The 16,175-nt window shown below is 43.1% G+C and overlaps 1 protein-coding gene across 1 annotated transcript in view; it reads right to left on the bottom strand.

Moving 5' to 3' along the window:
* The window catches only part of Ptpn22 (protein tyrosine phosphatase non-receptor type 22), a 48,816-nt gene extending 33,582 nt beyond the window's left edge, over positions 1-15,234 (bottom strand). Inside the window, exon 1 of the mRNA XM_036189976.1 lies at positions 15,038-15,234. Within this exon, the coding sequence (XP_036045869.1) occupies positions 15,038-15,124 (87 nt within the window). The 5' untranslated portion in view covers positions 15,125-15,234. The remainder of the gene's footprint in view (positions 1-15,037) is intronic.
* Between the last annotated feature and the right edge of the window lie 941 nt (positions 15,235-16,175).

Here is a 16,175-nt window from a genome sequence, read left to right as displayed (position 1 = left end):
ACTGGCCAACCAGCTTAGCCTAATTGACAAGCTCCAGATCCCAGTGAGGACCTTGTCTCACAAAACAAGGTAGATGACTCCTGAGGAAAGATATCTGAGGTTGCTCTTTGCCTCCATACATCTGCACTTACAACCAAATACACATGTACACCACATAAGGGAATATGGCCATGCGCGCGCGCGCGCGCGCGCACACACACACACACACACACACACACACACATGTAAGGAGAGAGATAAGAAGCTACCTCTAGAGAGCTGTCCTCTTCTACTTTTCAGACATTCTACCTTAACCCTTTCAGCATCCTCTGGCGCTAGCTTCCTCAGGACAGGAAATAAGGACGACATCGTTGGGTGACTTTGGAGAAGTGAGAAGATCACACTGCAGCTGAGTCACAGACAGTTAAGACTTAGACCTGAAACTGCTAACTATTTAAGAAACCAAACAACTTCTGAAAGTGAGCTATGTGTGTGCTCCACCCAAGGAACAGATACCAAGAGTATGACTTACTTTCTTTATAGGGCCCATTCTCTAAGTAGAAATGGCGCTTAAGTTAAATACACTCTTTTTATAGCGGTCAAAATTTCAGAGACTTCAGTTCCAAAGCATTTTTATGTGACAAATTTTAAGCCTACTTTTCCAGCAAGTAATAATCTAACCAGAATGATATTCTTTATGTAGAATATGATCTGAGATAGGCAGAGGCTATCTTAATATGGTTGGACAAGAGCCCTTAGAATGGTAAGATAATTCCTTAAACTTATTCCCATTTTTTAGTGTTACAGTATAAAACCAAATGTGAGAAATGATAAGATATGATAATTCCTCTTCAGCTTCTTGTCTAGAATTAATGTAATCCAAAATTTCATCTCCTTTATAATTAAAAAAAAAGAAAAATATGTGAACTAGGTCTGAATTTTGTGAGACCTAACTAGTTTGCAAAAGAAGACAGTGATAACGAATGAAAATGTTTAGTGAATTAAAATGGTCTTCATTAATTCCACACTGGTTAATAGAGAACTGGTCACACAAGGGGTATCAGTTACTTCCTAGGGGCTAGATCCCTCAGCATTCACTGGGTCTTTATTCTCTTTAGTTTCTGTTTGAAAAGTTCTTCTTTCCTTGGCCCTCATCCATATACATTTTCTTGTTTCTACTCTTTCTTTGACCATTGTGCTGGCTAGTTTTATGTCAATTTGACACAAGCTAGAGCCATCTGAAAAGAGGGAACCTTGATTGGGGAAAAAAAAAAGCCTCCACAAGATCCGACTGTAGGGCATTTTATTTTATTAATTAGTGATTGATGGGAGAGGGCCCAGATCAATGTAGGTGGTGCCTCCCCTGGGCTGGTAGTCCTGGCTTTTATAAGAAAGCAGGATGAGCAAACCATTAGGAGCAAGCCAGTAAGCAGCACTCCTCCATGGCCTCTGCATTAGCTCCTGCCTCCAGGTTCCTGCCCTGTTTGAGTTCCTGCCCTGACTTCCTTCAGTGATAGACTACAATGTGAACGTATAAGCCAAACATACCCTTTCCTCCCCAACTTGTTTTTGGTCGTGGTGTTTCAACATAGCAATAGTAACCCTAACTAGGACACATCATTCCCACTTACCCTTACACCCAACATGCAAACTGTAATTCTCTGACTCTCTGTTCTTCTCTTGATATGTTCCACTTTCAGAGGTAGCCATATACCCTTATAGAGAGCATATAAGTATTTGCTGATTTATTTAGTTTACCAAAATTGTATTATATTTTCAGCATGAATTGGATATGTCTCAAATTTTTATACTAAGATTACAGTTTTGAAGTACCAACCTCCCAGACATTTTCATTTCAATATCTTATTGCATCCTCTGACTCAGAACATTTGAAACTAAAACATCACTATCCCACTTGTAAATGCCAATGGAACTATCTTGATTCCAAGCAATCCCACTCTGGGAAACTAAGAAGGACTTTATCTTCCTCCTGTCCCACATTCCCACCTCAGATACAGTTAGCAAGTTCAGTTCAGTTGGTTCTTCCCATGCAAGGTCTTGCATCAAGCCTTCCTTTCTGCTGCTTTGGATATGATGTCTCCCCCTCTAAAAGGCTCATGTGTTAAAGTCTTGCTTGCCATCTGATGGACTTGGAGGAAGTGATTGCATTCTGAAGGTTCTGACCTAATCAGTGGATTAAGTCCTTGATGAATTCAGAATATGACTGTATTACTGGAAGGGAGGGCTTAATTTAAGGAAATAAGCCACAGGGCATGCTCTGGAGAGTTCTATTTTGTTCCTATCCTCCTTTCTATTGGTCTGTGTCTCTTTGTCTCTGGGGACCCATGAGGTAAGTAGCTTTGCTCCACTACACCCCCACTGTCATGATGCTCCACCTCATCACAGGCCTCTAGCAACGGGGCCAAGTAACTGTGGACTGGAGCTCTGAGTCAAAACAAATGTTTCCTCCCTTAAATATATGATGAACCATCACAGTGATATAAGCCTATTAGACACACCTCAGTTAGGCTCTTTCCCTTCAAGCTTCAGCTCCCATAAGTTCTCCTTATCTTTGCACTGTTTTTTCTTTCATTCAAATTTATTGGGAATAATTATGTCAATTAATTCAATTTATGCTTTGTTAATCTTTCCAATGCTGCTTAAAGTAACTTCAATAAATCCTTTTTACTACTTGGAAAATAAGTTCCAAACTCCTTAGCTAAGGGTCCCCAAGTTAGAACTCCAGCTCACCGCATTTCCCAGAGCTTTCCAATTAAGTCTCTAAAGATGATTTCTAGATTCTTTCAAGATCTCACAAGCTGGTGTCATCACAGGTAATACGACTTCTTTGAAACTAGGGCATTCCTTTTGTTGTTCATAAATGTTATGAATCCTTGGCTTACATTTCACAGCTATGGCTACTGTCCATTTGACCCACAGAGTGAACAAGTAAGGAGTAAGAAACATATCTCAAGTGAGAGCAACAACAACCAAAATATCAAGAGGGCTGTTATTACTGTTACTTAATAGCTTATATTTCATACAATATTTACACACTGGTAATGAAGATGTGCAATTTTGTGCAGGAGTTTACTTGGGAAGACTTACTAAGTCATTTTAAAAAGAAGGACAAAAAAGGAACTCAAAGATATAACAGACATATTCTAACACTCAGGAGAAGGCAGAAGCAGGCAATCTCTGAAAGTTCAAGGCCAGCCTGGTCTATGTAGCAAGTTTCAGGTGAGCCAGGGCTACATAGAGAGACACTGCCTAAAGGAACAAAACCAATGGCAGGGAGGAGACAGAAAGAGACATGGTAATATAAAGTTTTATCCAACAAATTATCCAAAACCATCATGAGGTGTAAGTGGACTTTTCTTGTCCCTACCGCCTGCTCCCAAATAATCACACTAAGGCTTAATATTAATTACAAATGCTCAGCTGGTAGCTCAGGCTTGTTACTAGCTAACACTTAAATTAACCCATATTTCTTATCTATGCTTTGCCACAATGCTCATGACTTGTTACCTCATTTTCTACACATCCTGCTTCCTCAGTGGCTGGCTGGTGTCTCCTTGACTCTACCCCTCTTCATCCCAAGATCCTCAGTTTGATTGTTCTGCCTAACTGTATCCTATCTTGCTGTGTATCTGTTTCTTTTGTTTGTTTGTTTTTATTACTAAAAAATTTTTATTAAGAATTTTTCTATTCATTTTACATACCAACCACAGCTCCCCCTCTCCTCCATCTTCCTGCCCCCTAGCCTTCCCCCCTAAACCATCCCCCATTCCCACCTCCTCCAAGGCAAGGTCTCCCATGGGGAGTCAGCAGAGCCTGGTACATTCAGTTGAGGCAAGTCCAAGTCTCTCCTCTCTGCACCAAGGCTGGCACAAGGTGTCCTACCATAGGCAATGGACTCCAAAAAGCCAGCTCATGCACCAGGGACAGATCCTGATCCCACTGCCTGGGGGCCCCCTAAACAGTTCAACAACTTATCTATTAACCAATGAGATTAATACATATTCACAGTGTACAGAAGGATTATTCCACAGCAATAAGGATTCAAAATTGGCTCAGTAGTGATTCATACCTTTAATTGAAGCACTCAGGAGGCAGAACAGATGGGTCTCTGAATTTGAGGACATCTTGGTCTATGTACTGAGCTCTAGACCACCAGGGTTACATAGTGATCCTGCTTTTAAATTTTTTTTTAATTTGGCTCAGGGGAATTTGGTGGCTAAGTCATTCTTCAAGGAGAAGGGGGAAAGTGGAGAGTTAAAATTCAGAACACCACTATTAAATGTATAGAATTTAATTAAAGTGATATTTTCCAAACAAAGTAACATAATGAATTACTATAACAACTTAGTGTATCAGAATAGAAACACTTTTAGTCAAGGATTTGGAATAGAGTAGCAGGTCTATGCTTGTTTCCTTGTGGCTCCACAAGCATCAGTACGTATTGCTCCAGAGACCATTGTTCCTGGGTTTGATAAGACACAGGAAACCTACTAGATCCAGACCAGGAACACAGGCAGTTCTTGAATCCTGGTTTTGGACCATCTTTTGAATTCTATGCATTTCAGAGCTGGACTTGGCAGGAGATGCTAAACCGCATATTTTTACACTAAGGTGGGTATGCTAACGGACTGGCTTAGGAATTTAATTAAGAACATGATACAGACGCCTGGTACTTCTGGTAGGCTGGTGAGACTGATTAGCAGGTAAAGTCACCGATGGCCCACGGAGGGAGAGAAGTGACTCCTGCAAGCAGTGCTCTCACCACCACACGCAGCCCCTCCCCCCAAATAAATACAATGTTACAACTTTCAAGGGTACTTCCGCTGAAGTTCCGCGGCCTTCTCAGCTCTCTCTGCTCTTACGCTCCTTCAGAATCATCTGCTTTTACGCTACCGCAGGTTTTCTGACTGCTGAAAAGAGTCCCAAAACAAGTCTTTCTAGAATTTTCCAGAGTCAGCACATCTCTCTGTTGTACTGATTTTATTTGGTTTTGTTTTTTTAAAGACACTCTTTGGGCAAGATGTCACAGATAAAGATTACGTATGTGTGTATTGATGCTTGTTTTGTCTTCACTGTGACCTTCAGAATGGCTTTTTCTTTTGTTGCTCCTGGAGTTATCTGACTGATGACAGAGGACGACACTCACCTAAGTGCGACACAGGAAATACCTACACAACTGTTAACTTAGGAAGTGTGAAAGACTTTTAGTTTTTTCCTGTGACATCTACCTGTGGTCACATCACTCTCGAATGTTCTCTTTAAGTCTTCTCTTCCTGCTAACCCCGAGGCTCTCAGGCCCTGGCAGAGAATGCAGCAGGGTCAAAGCCTGATAGACTACAGCAGAAGGGAACTCTGAAGAAAGCAGCAAAAGATAAAATGACCTGGAAGCTTCAACCCCCATTGAGGCTTCGGTAACGGTCACGCCCACAAGGCGGGGCTGAGGGAGGAAGCTGAAGACCAGGGATGGAGAGGAAAGGTCTTTGGTTCCTGGACCTGGATGCTGGAGGTAGACTGAGCAGAGTTCTCCAGAGAACACTGCCAGACTGTGCTACATCTTTCCCAGACCCTGTAACCTATCCCTTCACTTGTAAGCTACCCTACAAAATAAACCTCCCTTTTAACTATGTGGAGTGGCCTTAATAATTTCACCAATAATAAAAAGCAAGATCACCAGGGGTGGTTTGAGGTTTGGGAAGAAAGAATAGGTCAGGGGGTCAAAATCAGGGCCATTGGCCCCCTGAAGAGGCATTCTCAAGAGAAAATGATGTACGAGCCTGTGAGAGAATAAGATGAGGAAGCCATCAACCCATGGATCCTGAAATAGGGCGGGAAATGTGAGAAACTTGACTCTCTGTATGCTTATAAGCTAACAGTGAGTTCCTTTTTTCTGTGGACTGGAGTCCATTTCAAGAAATGAGAACAGAATGGAGATCTTGTTCGCAGAGTCAGTAAGTGTAGGTCTTACACGTGTGTTTTCTTAAATGTTAGTAAATACATTAAGTCACTTCCAAAAGGGAACAAAGAAAAATGGAAGTCCTAAGACTGTAGTATCTTTGCCTTGAAACACGGTGCTACAGAACAGAACAGAACACGAACTCTCCACTCCAACCCCTTTTCACTTGAGAGACCTTAATGTGGTTCTAGATGGACAGACATTAGAAAAGTAGGCATATAATCAAATACTGACAACTACAAATTTATTTTTTAAATTCTCTGATGTATAATAGTGTTTCTCAACCTTCCTAATGCTGCGACTCTTTACAGTCCCTCATGTTGTGATGACCCCCAACCATAAAATTATTTTCACTGCTACTTCAGAACTATAATTTTGCTACTGTTATGATCTGTAATATAAATATCTGTGTTTTTTGATGGTCTTAGGTGACCCCTGTGAAAGGGTCATTTAACGTGCAAAGAGAGTATTTTGTAAAGAAGTGAAGTTTGAACAAATTCTTGGACTGGTGGTTTGTATCAAGCACTTCCCTCGACTTTCAGCACCTGCCTTGGCCCTGGGGAAGTAAAACAGCAGGAGCCGAAGTCTGAACTAGGAACACTCATGGAGCGTTGGGTGAAGGTGGTAGTTCAGAAAGGTTCCTGCACTTTTACTTTTCTAGCAAGAACATCATGAAAGGATATATGGGCAAGCTTTCTTATGTCTCATGTCAGCAAGGCTCACTTCAAACTCAGGACTCGAGGCCTGCAGGTACGAATTTGTTTCCTGTGATTAGTGTTTATGCAGGTCCCAGTGCCAAGCATAGCTGGTGCAGTCACATCACACCAGGCATCCTTAGAGAACACATCACTTTCTTTGTGGCCCCTTTCTAAGACCTTTTGTAAGGACTTGTGCTCGCCAGCCTCCATGGTGCTGCTCAGCACAAGGAATCTTAACATTTATTAAGGATGAAAGCAAGCACTTTCATACTAATGGAATGGATGTGCTGGTTTATTTTTACATTATTATTAAAAAATACATTTTGGGGCCAGCAAGATGGCTTGGTGGGTAAAGGCACCTACTGCCAACTTGACAACCTGAGTTTCATTCCTGGGACCTACATGCTAAAAGAAGAGAACCAACTCCTGAAAGTTTTCCTCTGGCTTCCACATGCTCACAACACCCTGTACACACACATACGCACATACAGACATGCACGTAAAGATTTAGATCTTGGATGAATATTTGATACCACATGACAAAGCATCTTCAATGTTTTCAAAGTTGAGCAATATTTTGATTTTATAATTAGCAGACCCGAGAAAGTTACTTCATATAAATAGGTAGTACAAAAATGGCAGAAGTATGTTCATGGTTATATCAAAAAAAAAATGGAAATTTTATCCTAATCTCAAATCAAAATTCATTTAATGAACATTTTTAATGAAGCTCAATCAGCAACGCAAACCTCAATTTTTAAAACCAAATGTTCTAACATGATTCAATCCAAAAATTCACTAATCTGACACTTGGGCAGAGGAGCAGTGGTAGAAAACACTAAGTTGTTGTCTTCCATAATTCAACCATCATGTTTCTAGGACAGAAAACTATGTGTGCACAATTGTACACAAATGAAATGTACATACAGATGAAGTGCAATTCATATGGTCAAATCAGAGCAGAGGCATTTCCGGCAGTGTTTGTGTTACATGGCTCACTGGCAGGCTAAGTGCAAACTGAGCATGTAAGTGTTCAGAACCAAGGCTGCAAGAAAAGCAGCGCCATGCAACACTGGCATGTACTTGAATTTGAATCAGAATTTGGCTGTTTGGCATTCAGAAACCTATTCTTGCCAAATTTTTCACAACTCAGTTCAGTTACATGAACCACAATTTAAGAAGGTAACATACAGAAGGCATAGCAGACATTGTCTTTTGGAAAGAAAACACAAATAAAACTTGGCCCTTGTCTAGTAACTAAGGGGAGAATGGATCCAGAGTTTGTCTGTCTCTAGAGCTCTGCAAGCTTGCTTCTTGATGCCTTGTGAATGCAGATGTTTACCAAGCTTCCAACAAGACCGAGAAAGTACGAGTGCCAAGGGATGGGATCAGAGGCTTAGACCTCAGCTAGTGGGCAGGACTGTTAACAGGAATGGATGAGAGGCCGGCCCTTCGTAGACACACAGTCACTGGGAACAAGACAGGCAAGGGTGTTCCATTGCACGGGTTAAGGGAGTAGCTGGGTAGGCACCAGCCAAACAGCAACAAGTAAACCAAGACACTGAAATTAGGTATGAAAATACGGGGAAATGGCAAGAGACCTGTCAAAAGTATTCTGGGGACAAGTGAAGACATGAGTCTACAAGGTCCTGAGCAAATGGCTGGAGGCAGAGTCAGGAAAAAAGAGCTTTAGAGGTAAATACGTTTATTCTGGTGGTGGTGCTGCTGGTGCTGGTGCTGGTGCTGGTGCTGGTGGTTAAAAACCTTGCCCCTTAATAAATACAACATTTACTTCAGTAAAGGCTTTTTGGTATGCTCAAGTGACAGGCTCATCCTCATGAGTTGTTTCAGTTCGACAAATGTTTGAGCACTTACTTTGCAGGGGGTCCTGTGCTCATAACCACTTGCTTAGTATCATTACTGAAAATACATATAGAACCAAGATGTTTCCTGGTCTATGAGAGAGAAAGTCTGCAGAAGCTATGACAATGCCAGCCACACTTCTAGTAGCATTAGCACTTGAATCCAGCTGTTAGAACTGGGTTTTTCCTATCAGAGCCCAATATATCCTTTATATGTAATAAATATGTCTTCATATTTAATATCTGCAATATTCATATTTCTTATGAAAATCCTCATCCCCAAGAAACAAAGTTCACTTTCTCTTGTTTAAATGGTATCCAACAGTTTTAAGGGTTGTTTTTTAACTAAAAAAAAACAAAAAAAAAACAACTTTTAAATGTAGACTTTTAAAAGTTAATACACGCGGGGGTTGGGGATTTAGCTCAGCAGTAGAGCGCCTGCCTAGCAAGCACAAGGCCCTGGGTTCAATCCTCAGCTCCCCCCCCCAAAAAAAAAGTTAATACACATTTCAAAAGCTTGGAATATACAGAGAATTACTAGGCTGTGATGTAGCTGAGGGCCTGAGTGGTAGAACCTTTGCCTAGCAAGGGCAAGGCCCTGGATTTGACAATCTGTGTGTGTGGTAAAGATAGACTCACAGCCAGACCAGGACACACAAGCCTGGGATTCAATTACTTTCCTGGAGGAGGGAGTGAGGGGGAGGGTCTGAGGCAGGAGGATTGCAAGGTCTGCCTGGGCAACTTGGTGATACCCTGTCTCAAAATTAAAAAGAAAGGAAGGAAGGAAGCCAGGCGGTGGTGGCGCACGCCTTTAATCCCAGCACTTGGGAGGCAGAGGCAGGTGGATCTCTGTGAGTTCGAGGCCAGCCTGGGCTACCAAATGAGTTCCAGGAAAGGTGCAAAGCTACAGAGAAACCCTGTCTCGGGGGAAAAGAGAGAGAGAGAGAGAGAGAGAGAGAGAGAGAGAGAGAGAGAGAGAGAGAAGGAGGGAGGGAAGGAGGGAGGGAAGGAGGGAGGGAAGGAGGGAGGGAGAAGGCAGGAAAGAAGGACAAGCTTAGAGTAAGAGTAATAGCACTACATTTTGAGACCAGCAAAGCTACAAACTTCTCTGTGCTGAATCAAAATGCGGAGTGCAGCTGTGTTGGTTCCTTTTCGTCAACTCAATTACAAGCTAAAGTGATCTGAGAAGAGGAACTTTTGATTGAGAAAACACCTCCGTCAGACTGGCCTGTAAGCAGGTCTGAAGGGCATTTTTTGACTAATGACTGAGGGAGCGTCCAGGGCAGTGCCACCCTGGGCGGGTGGTTCTGAGATGTGTAACAAGCGGGCTGAGTACACCATAAGGCAAGAGTGTAGGCAGCGGTCCTCCTCGCCCTCTGTTTCTGTTCCTGTCTAGAGTTCCTGAATGATGGCTTGTGACGGGGAAGTTTAATCTAGATAAACCCTTACCTCTCCAAGCTGGTTTTGGCTAGTGTTTTGTCATGGAAACAGGAAAGCAAATTAGAATAACCAGTGACTATTCGACACCTTCCAACGCTTTCTCTATTGTCACAAGAATGGTGTCTACGGAACCTTGGCAGAATTCACAATGACTAGAAAACAACCTGCGCTCCAGCTACATGTAACACAATTGATAAGCTTTTCAAATAAGACACCAGACGTTTGACATAATTTCATCTACACGTAGCTCAAAAACATTTTAAAAACTATTGTTTAGTGGAATAAGTATGGCAATGCCGAAAACTGAAATGTATTCAGATAGTGTTGGCTTCTGTCTTTTTGGAGGTCAGGCTGTGATTCTTGGGAAGAACACCCAAGGGCTCTCTGTGCAGTGTGTGTGTGTGTGTCCGTCTAGACAGGGTCTCTTGTAGACTAGGCTGAGGATAAGCTTGAACTCCTGATCCTCTACCTCCCAAGTGCTGGGAATACAAGTTTATACCATCAAACCTGTTTGAATGCCAAGCACCCATTGGACCACTGAGCCACATCTTGCCCTGGCAATCCTATTTCTTGATCTGAGGAATACATATGCCTGCCTTATTACTAATTGTGAAGTCGATGCCTACGTGTTAAGCGTTTATTGTATAGATGTTACCCTTTATAATTTTCAAAAGTTTAAAGCATTAAGGCCAGTAGGTCACTTGGAAGCATTGAGGGCAGCAAGGGCACAGGTTCTGATATTAGATAGTACACTGTTTGAAATTCCAGTTCTACTGTGAGCTGTGTGACTGTCTGTCTTGTGAGTGTGTGGTGCTGGGGAGTTGAACTTAGGGCCTTGAATGTGCTAGATAGGCATTCTGTTGCTAAGCCGATGGCTGAACTGTGTACCTTTAAATTTTCCTAAATGACGTTTATTTGTTTACTCAATGGGAGGTACGCTATGTGTGCCAGGTCATACACATGGAGGTCAGAGGACAGCTTGAAGGAGTCAATTCTCTCTGTCTACCATGTGAATTCCAGGGATCCAACTCAGGTCATCAGGCTGGTCAGCAAGTGCCTTTACCTACTGAGCCATCTTGCCAGCCAGAACTATTTGTCTTTTGCTAAACTGTTTTACTGTCTATGTCTTAGTATTAGCTATATGTACAAATTATGGAGGGGACCAATACAATCAGAATGAAATATGAACATTACCTTTGTGAAGTTTCAATTTGATAAGGAAACAGTAATCCCACAAAGTTAAAAATTGGAATTGTGGTAAGTGCCATAAACAGTATAGGTCATATCAACAAGACCTTATCACAGATGATTTGATCTATTCAGGCAGATCAAGAAGGCTCCTTGGGGCTGGAGTGATTGCTCAGCAGTTAAGAGCACCGGCTGTTTTTCCAGAGAACCCAAGTTTGATTCCCAGCACCCACATATAGCAGCTCACAACTGCTGTAACTCCAGTCTCGGGAGTTACATTCTATTAGAGTGTAATAGAGTCCAACGCTAGCCCACATGGGCACCAGACATGCACCTAGTGCACAAACATACATGTAGGCAAAATATCCATCCAAATATATTTAGAATAAAATAACATTTTAAAAAGACGTAGATTTCTTATGGCTGAGGACAGCTCGGTGGAAGAGCACCTGCCTGGAATGTGCCATACTCTGAGTTCAACCTCTGCCATCACAAGAGAAGGAGGAGAAAGAGGAGAAGGGGAGGGTACAAAGAAAGCTCGTCTAGGACATGACCACCAAACTGAGATCTGAGCAATCATTAAATGCTAGGCAGGTTAAGAGGACCACAAGGAATGTCCAAGGCAAGAGAACACACAGCATGCATTGGAAGGATACTACATTCAGTACCAGCACTAGGAAAGACGGAAGCAGCATGGCACTAGCATCTGCTCTCACGGCGGGTCTGCCACGCCCACGGTTCCCCGGCCAAACCAAGGGTCAGAGAGATAACTCAGTAAGTAAGGATCTGTCACCACACCTGATGACTGAGTTCAGTTCTCAGGATCCACACAGTGGAAGAAGAGAACTCACTCTCCAAGGTTGTTCTCTGACTTTCACACTCTCGCTGCGGTACATGCATGTATGTGAATATGCACACACACAGACACACACACACACAGACACACACACACACACACACACACACACACACACACACACACACACAGACACACACACACAGACACACACACAGACACAGACACACACACAGACACACACACAGACACAGACACACACACAGACACACACACACAGACACACACACACAGACACACACACACACACAGACACACACACACAGACACAGACACACACACACACACAGACACACAGACACACACACAGACACACACACAGACACACACACACACACACACACACACAAAGAAAAGAAAAGGATAGAAAAAAGAAAAGTCTGAACTGAAATCTGAGCTATGGAAGTAGGTTTTTTGTTTTTGGTTTTTGGAGGGGGGTTGTTGCACAGGAAATCTACACATAAGTATATATGCTGTTTGATTGTTGCCACCAAGGCAGGTAGCAGCAGCTTGTGTCACAGAATTAGTTCTGAAATCTCAGAAACATCAAGTCCTGAGAAAACATCAAGAGCTTAAGGTGGACTGTGGTAGCAGTCAAGTGGAAAACCTCCCATTTGATAGCACTATTTCCCTGGGCCAAGCTGGTCCACTGCCCAATACCTCCCCTCCCAAAGCTATTTTTCTGGTGTCTCCGTTGAGCCTTTAGGTGGGGCTGAGGGTGAAACTCTTGTTTTCCACTGGAGGACATGAGTCAGTGAGCAGTGAGGTTCCACTTAATCACCACCCCAAAACAAAATTCTTAAAAATCAGGAGCAGGAAGAGCACGGAAATGATTAACACAAAGCTACGACAGTGATTGACCCTTGAGTGAGGTGGGTGGGTGGAGAAGCCTGCTGAGGTAGGGATAGTCGGGGATTTTCTGGAGTTTGACAGTACTGTAGTTCTTGATCTGAGTGGTAACTGCACTGGCAATGGTCCCTTTCTCATTATAGTCACACATTTTATGTAGTTTCCTCAATATATACAATAGCTTGAAATTACAAGCAGCTAAAAAAAATACAAGCTGTAAAAAGTTCTTAAGCCAAGAAAAACATAACCAGGTTGATATCATTAAAAGACTTCTTGGGGCCGGGCATGGTGGCACATGCCTTTAATCTCAGCACTCAGAGGCAAAGCAGGTGGATCTTTGAGTTTAATGCTAATCTGGTGTGGAGAGTGAGTTCCAGGCCAGCTAGGGCTACATAGAGAGACCTTGTCTAAGAAAACGAGCTGAAGGTTGGACAAGGCTAGAAACAGTCAGGAGGTGGCTGCCACGACTTGGGGAGAAACTACAATGACCTCTACAAGGGGTGAAAATAGAGAGATACAGTCTGCTGTTTTGAAAAATACAACCAAAGTAAGTCAGAAGCTGGTACCGCCTCTCAGCTCACTTTCCCCTCTCGATCCTGATAAACTGGCCCAAGAAGAACAGTCAAAAGACAACCAAATATCTAAGCAGACTCATGGGCAGCTCTACCCCATGGCAAAATCTACCCTGAGGACTTGTGGCAGAAAGAATACAGTTTATGACACCATGACCATATGAAAGTTGAGCTGACATAGTATCTCAGCATCAAAGTTGAGCTGCTATATGCCAGCCTACAGTGATATCTAATCATGATACCTGTTCAGTGAAAACTTCATAAAGTGTTTTCTCATCTAATATCTGGTCCTAGAATGCTAGCTCTGGAAGGCAAGGACATTTTGCTCACTGTTGTATCTTAGGGTGAAGAAACAAAGTTAGTGTGCTGTAAGTGCTCAATAAATATTACTGAATGATCTCTCTTTTCTTGAGCTATGGTCCCTCTAAGTTGCATGTGCTAGCCTTGAACTCACAATCCAACTCATCTCAGCCTTCCAAGTAACTGGGACTCTAGGCACCTCCATAATACATTGTTCTCATTTAATCATTATCATTATTTGTATATAATCATCACAATAATCTAATGACGGTTGATAAGACATGTATTGTCCTCATTTTATAAGTTAAAAACAAAGATTTTCTTCATTTTTCTCAATTCAAAGCTGAAGGGCTAAGGTTTAACCTTCTTATAGTTCTAAAACACCAACTGGAAGCATTTCAAAGCACAACAGGCTGGTGTGGGGGCGCACACCTTAGGTCCCAGCAATCAGGAGGCAGAGGCGAGAGGATCTCTGTGAGTTCAAGGCCAAGCCTGATCTACATACCAATTTCCATGTCAGACAGAGCTACACAGTGATACAAACAAAAAGCAAGCAAAACAAGAAAATCAAGACCATGATAGGTCTGTCAGGTTCCACACTCTGTCGCCCCTGACCTGGAGAGACATAGCCTGCCCAGCTTGTACTGGTAACTGCAGCAACCCTCTGAGGGGATTCATGTCTTCTGGATAATCAAGTCCACCTGCTCCCAGGCTCCCTTACACCCCCTGTCCCACACTTGTCTCTCTCTACTTCCCACTCTGCCCAGTCTACCTCTCCAAACAATAGAAGTTAAAGAAATCCAGTTATCACAAAAAAAGGAAACGCTTGTTCTAATAATCAACTTGTCAACAAAGGGAAAAAAGAAAAAAGTGGCACATGGTAGTTTGGATGTTCTTCAAAAACCTGTTATCCAACTTTAGTGTGGAGTCTAAAAATACCACACTACATGGAAAGTTCCTCTCAGCCTCTTTCTTTATGGTATCAATTAAAATTAGCAATTTGAAGCATAAATCACAACTCAAATGCTTTCTCTAGATGTTCAAAAAGTATTAATATTCATACATCTATATATACTTTCTATAGGATTGATAAACACAAAAGAACCCGCAAACACATTAAAACCAGCATACCTGGGAAAATGCTGAGCACACAGACACAACAAAGCTCAACCAAGTTACGTTTTTAGGTTTTCTTCCCCCTCTACTCCAAGCTCTGGTGTTCACTTGGTCCTTAACGGCAGTTCAGTCTAGGCAGGTTAGACCACAGCAGACCGTTAAACAGTGTGTCCAACTCCTCCAAGACACATCACAGAACTCACCAGAAATTCATTGGCAAACTCCTCCTTGTGAATTTTCTTTTTCTGGGCCTTACTCAGTAACTGCTGCAGAATTTCTCTTTGGTCCATGCCGCAGAGCGAGAGTCTGTGAGTGAATTAAGGGAGGGCATGTCAAATGTGTGTCATGGCCAAGACACCACCAAGAAGCCACTGCTGCTGCCTGAGCCCAGCATGCTGGAGGCTGTGGTTTCCTGACGTCATCACAAGCCCTAGAGGAAATTAGTGCGAAACCAGCTTCTGTGGTCACACAAAGGCATCACCCCCCCCAGGGCCCTAGCGCCTTCCTTTCTCAACAAAGAAACTCGGCTACAGTTCAAATGGAACCGGCTAAGCAGAACAGTAAACTGTGGTCTGCCTAGGCGGAGACTGTTCCACTCTGCCACCCTCAAACGGCACTCACCTCTCTGGTTGCTTCCCAGGGAAAAGGCAGAAGCACAGCTCTAATGTCAAGTTCAGCCTTTCCACATGCCCTGTGAGCAGAAAGGCCTGGGCGACAGTGTCGCCCCTCTGCAGGCAAGGGAACAGACACTGGGGCTACCTATCTTCTCCTGGACTATTCTCCCCAAAGTCAGAGCAGGCAGTTTAGTTCAGAACTTGTCAAGCCTCTCCTCGGGACCTCACATTTTCTCTTAGAGGAAGCAAAGTCAGCTGCTTCTGACAGGCAGCCTCTCCCAGGGCTGGGGAAGTACTGGCTCCATTAAGGGAAGTGTTTCATCTCTGCACCTCTGCAAACCTGTAGAAGCCTTGCTCCTTATCTGGGTTCTGCTTATAGACGTGGAGAGCACCGCTCTGTGTAGGGTGGGAAGCTCCCGGGAGGCGGTTAGCACAACATCCCCACAGCACACTGCAAGTGAATAGTGAAGGAACAGGGAGGAACTAAAACTGAACATTCCCTCGCTGAGCTTAATACAGATTCTAGGTCCGAGAGTCTCAGGAGAATTGAGCAGAGCAGTGCACTCTGGAGTCCCAGCTACTCAGGAGTGTCACCCAGCTGGAGGGTCACTTGAGTCTAGGAATTTGAAACACCTGGGCAACAAAGTGAGACGTCTCTCCCAAAAACTGAGCGACATAGAGAGATAGAGACACAGAGACAGGGAGAAGAAAGGATGAAAGAATGAAA

This window comes from Onychomys torridus, chromosome 6, assembly GCF_903995425.1.
Source record: "Onychomys torridus chromosome 6, mOncTor1.1, whole genome shotgun sequence".
NCBI classification, from domain to species: Eukaryota; Metazoa; Chordata; class Mammalia; order Rodentia; family Cricetidae; genus Onychomys; species Onychomys torridus.
This window is presented reverse-complemented; position numbering and strand designations above follow the sequence as displayed.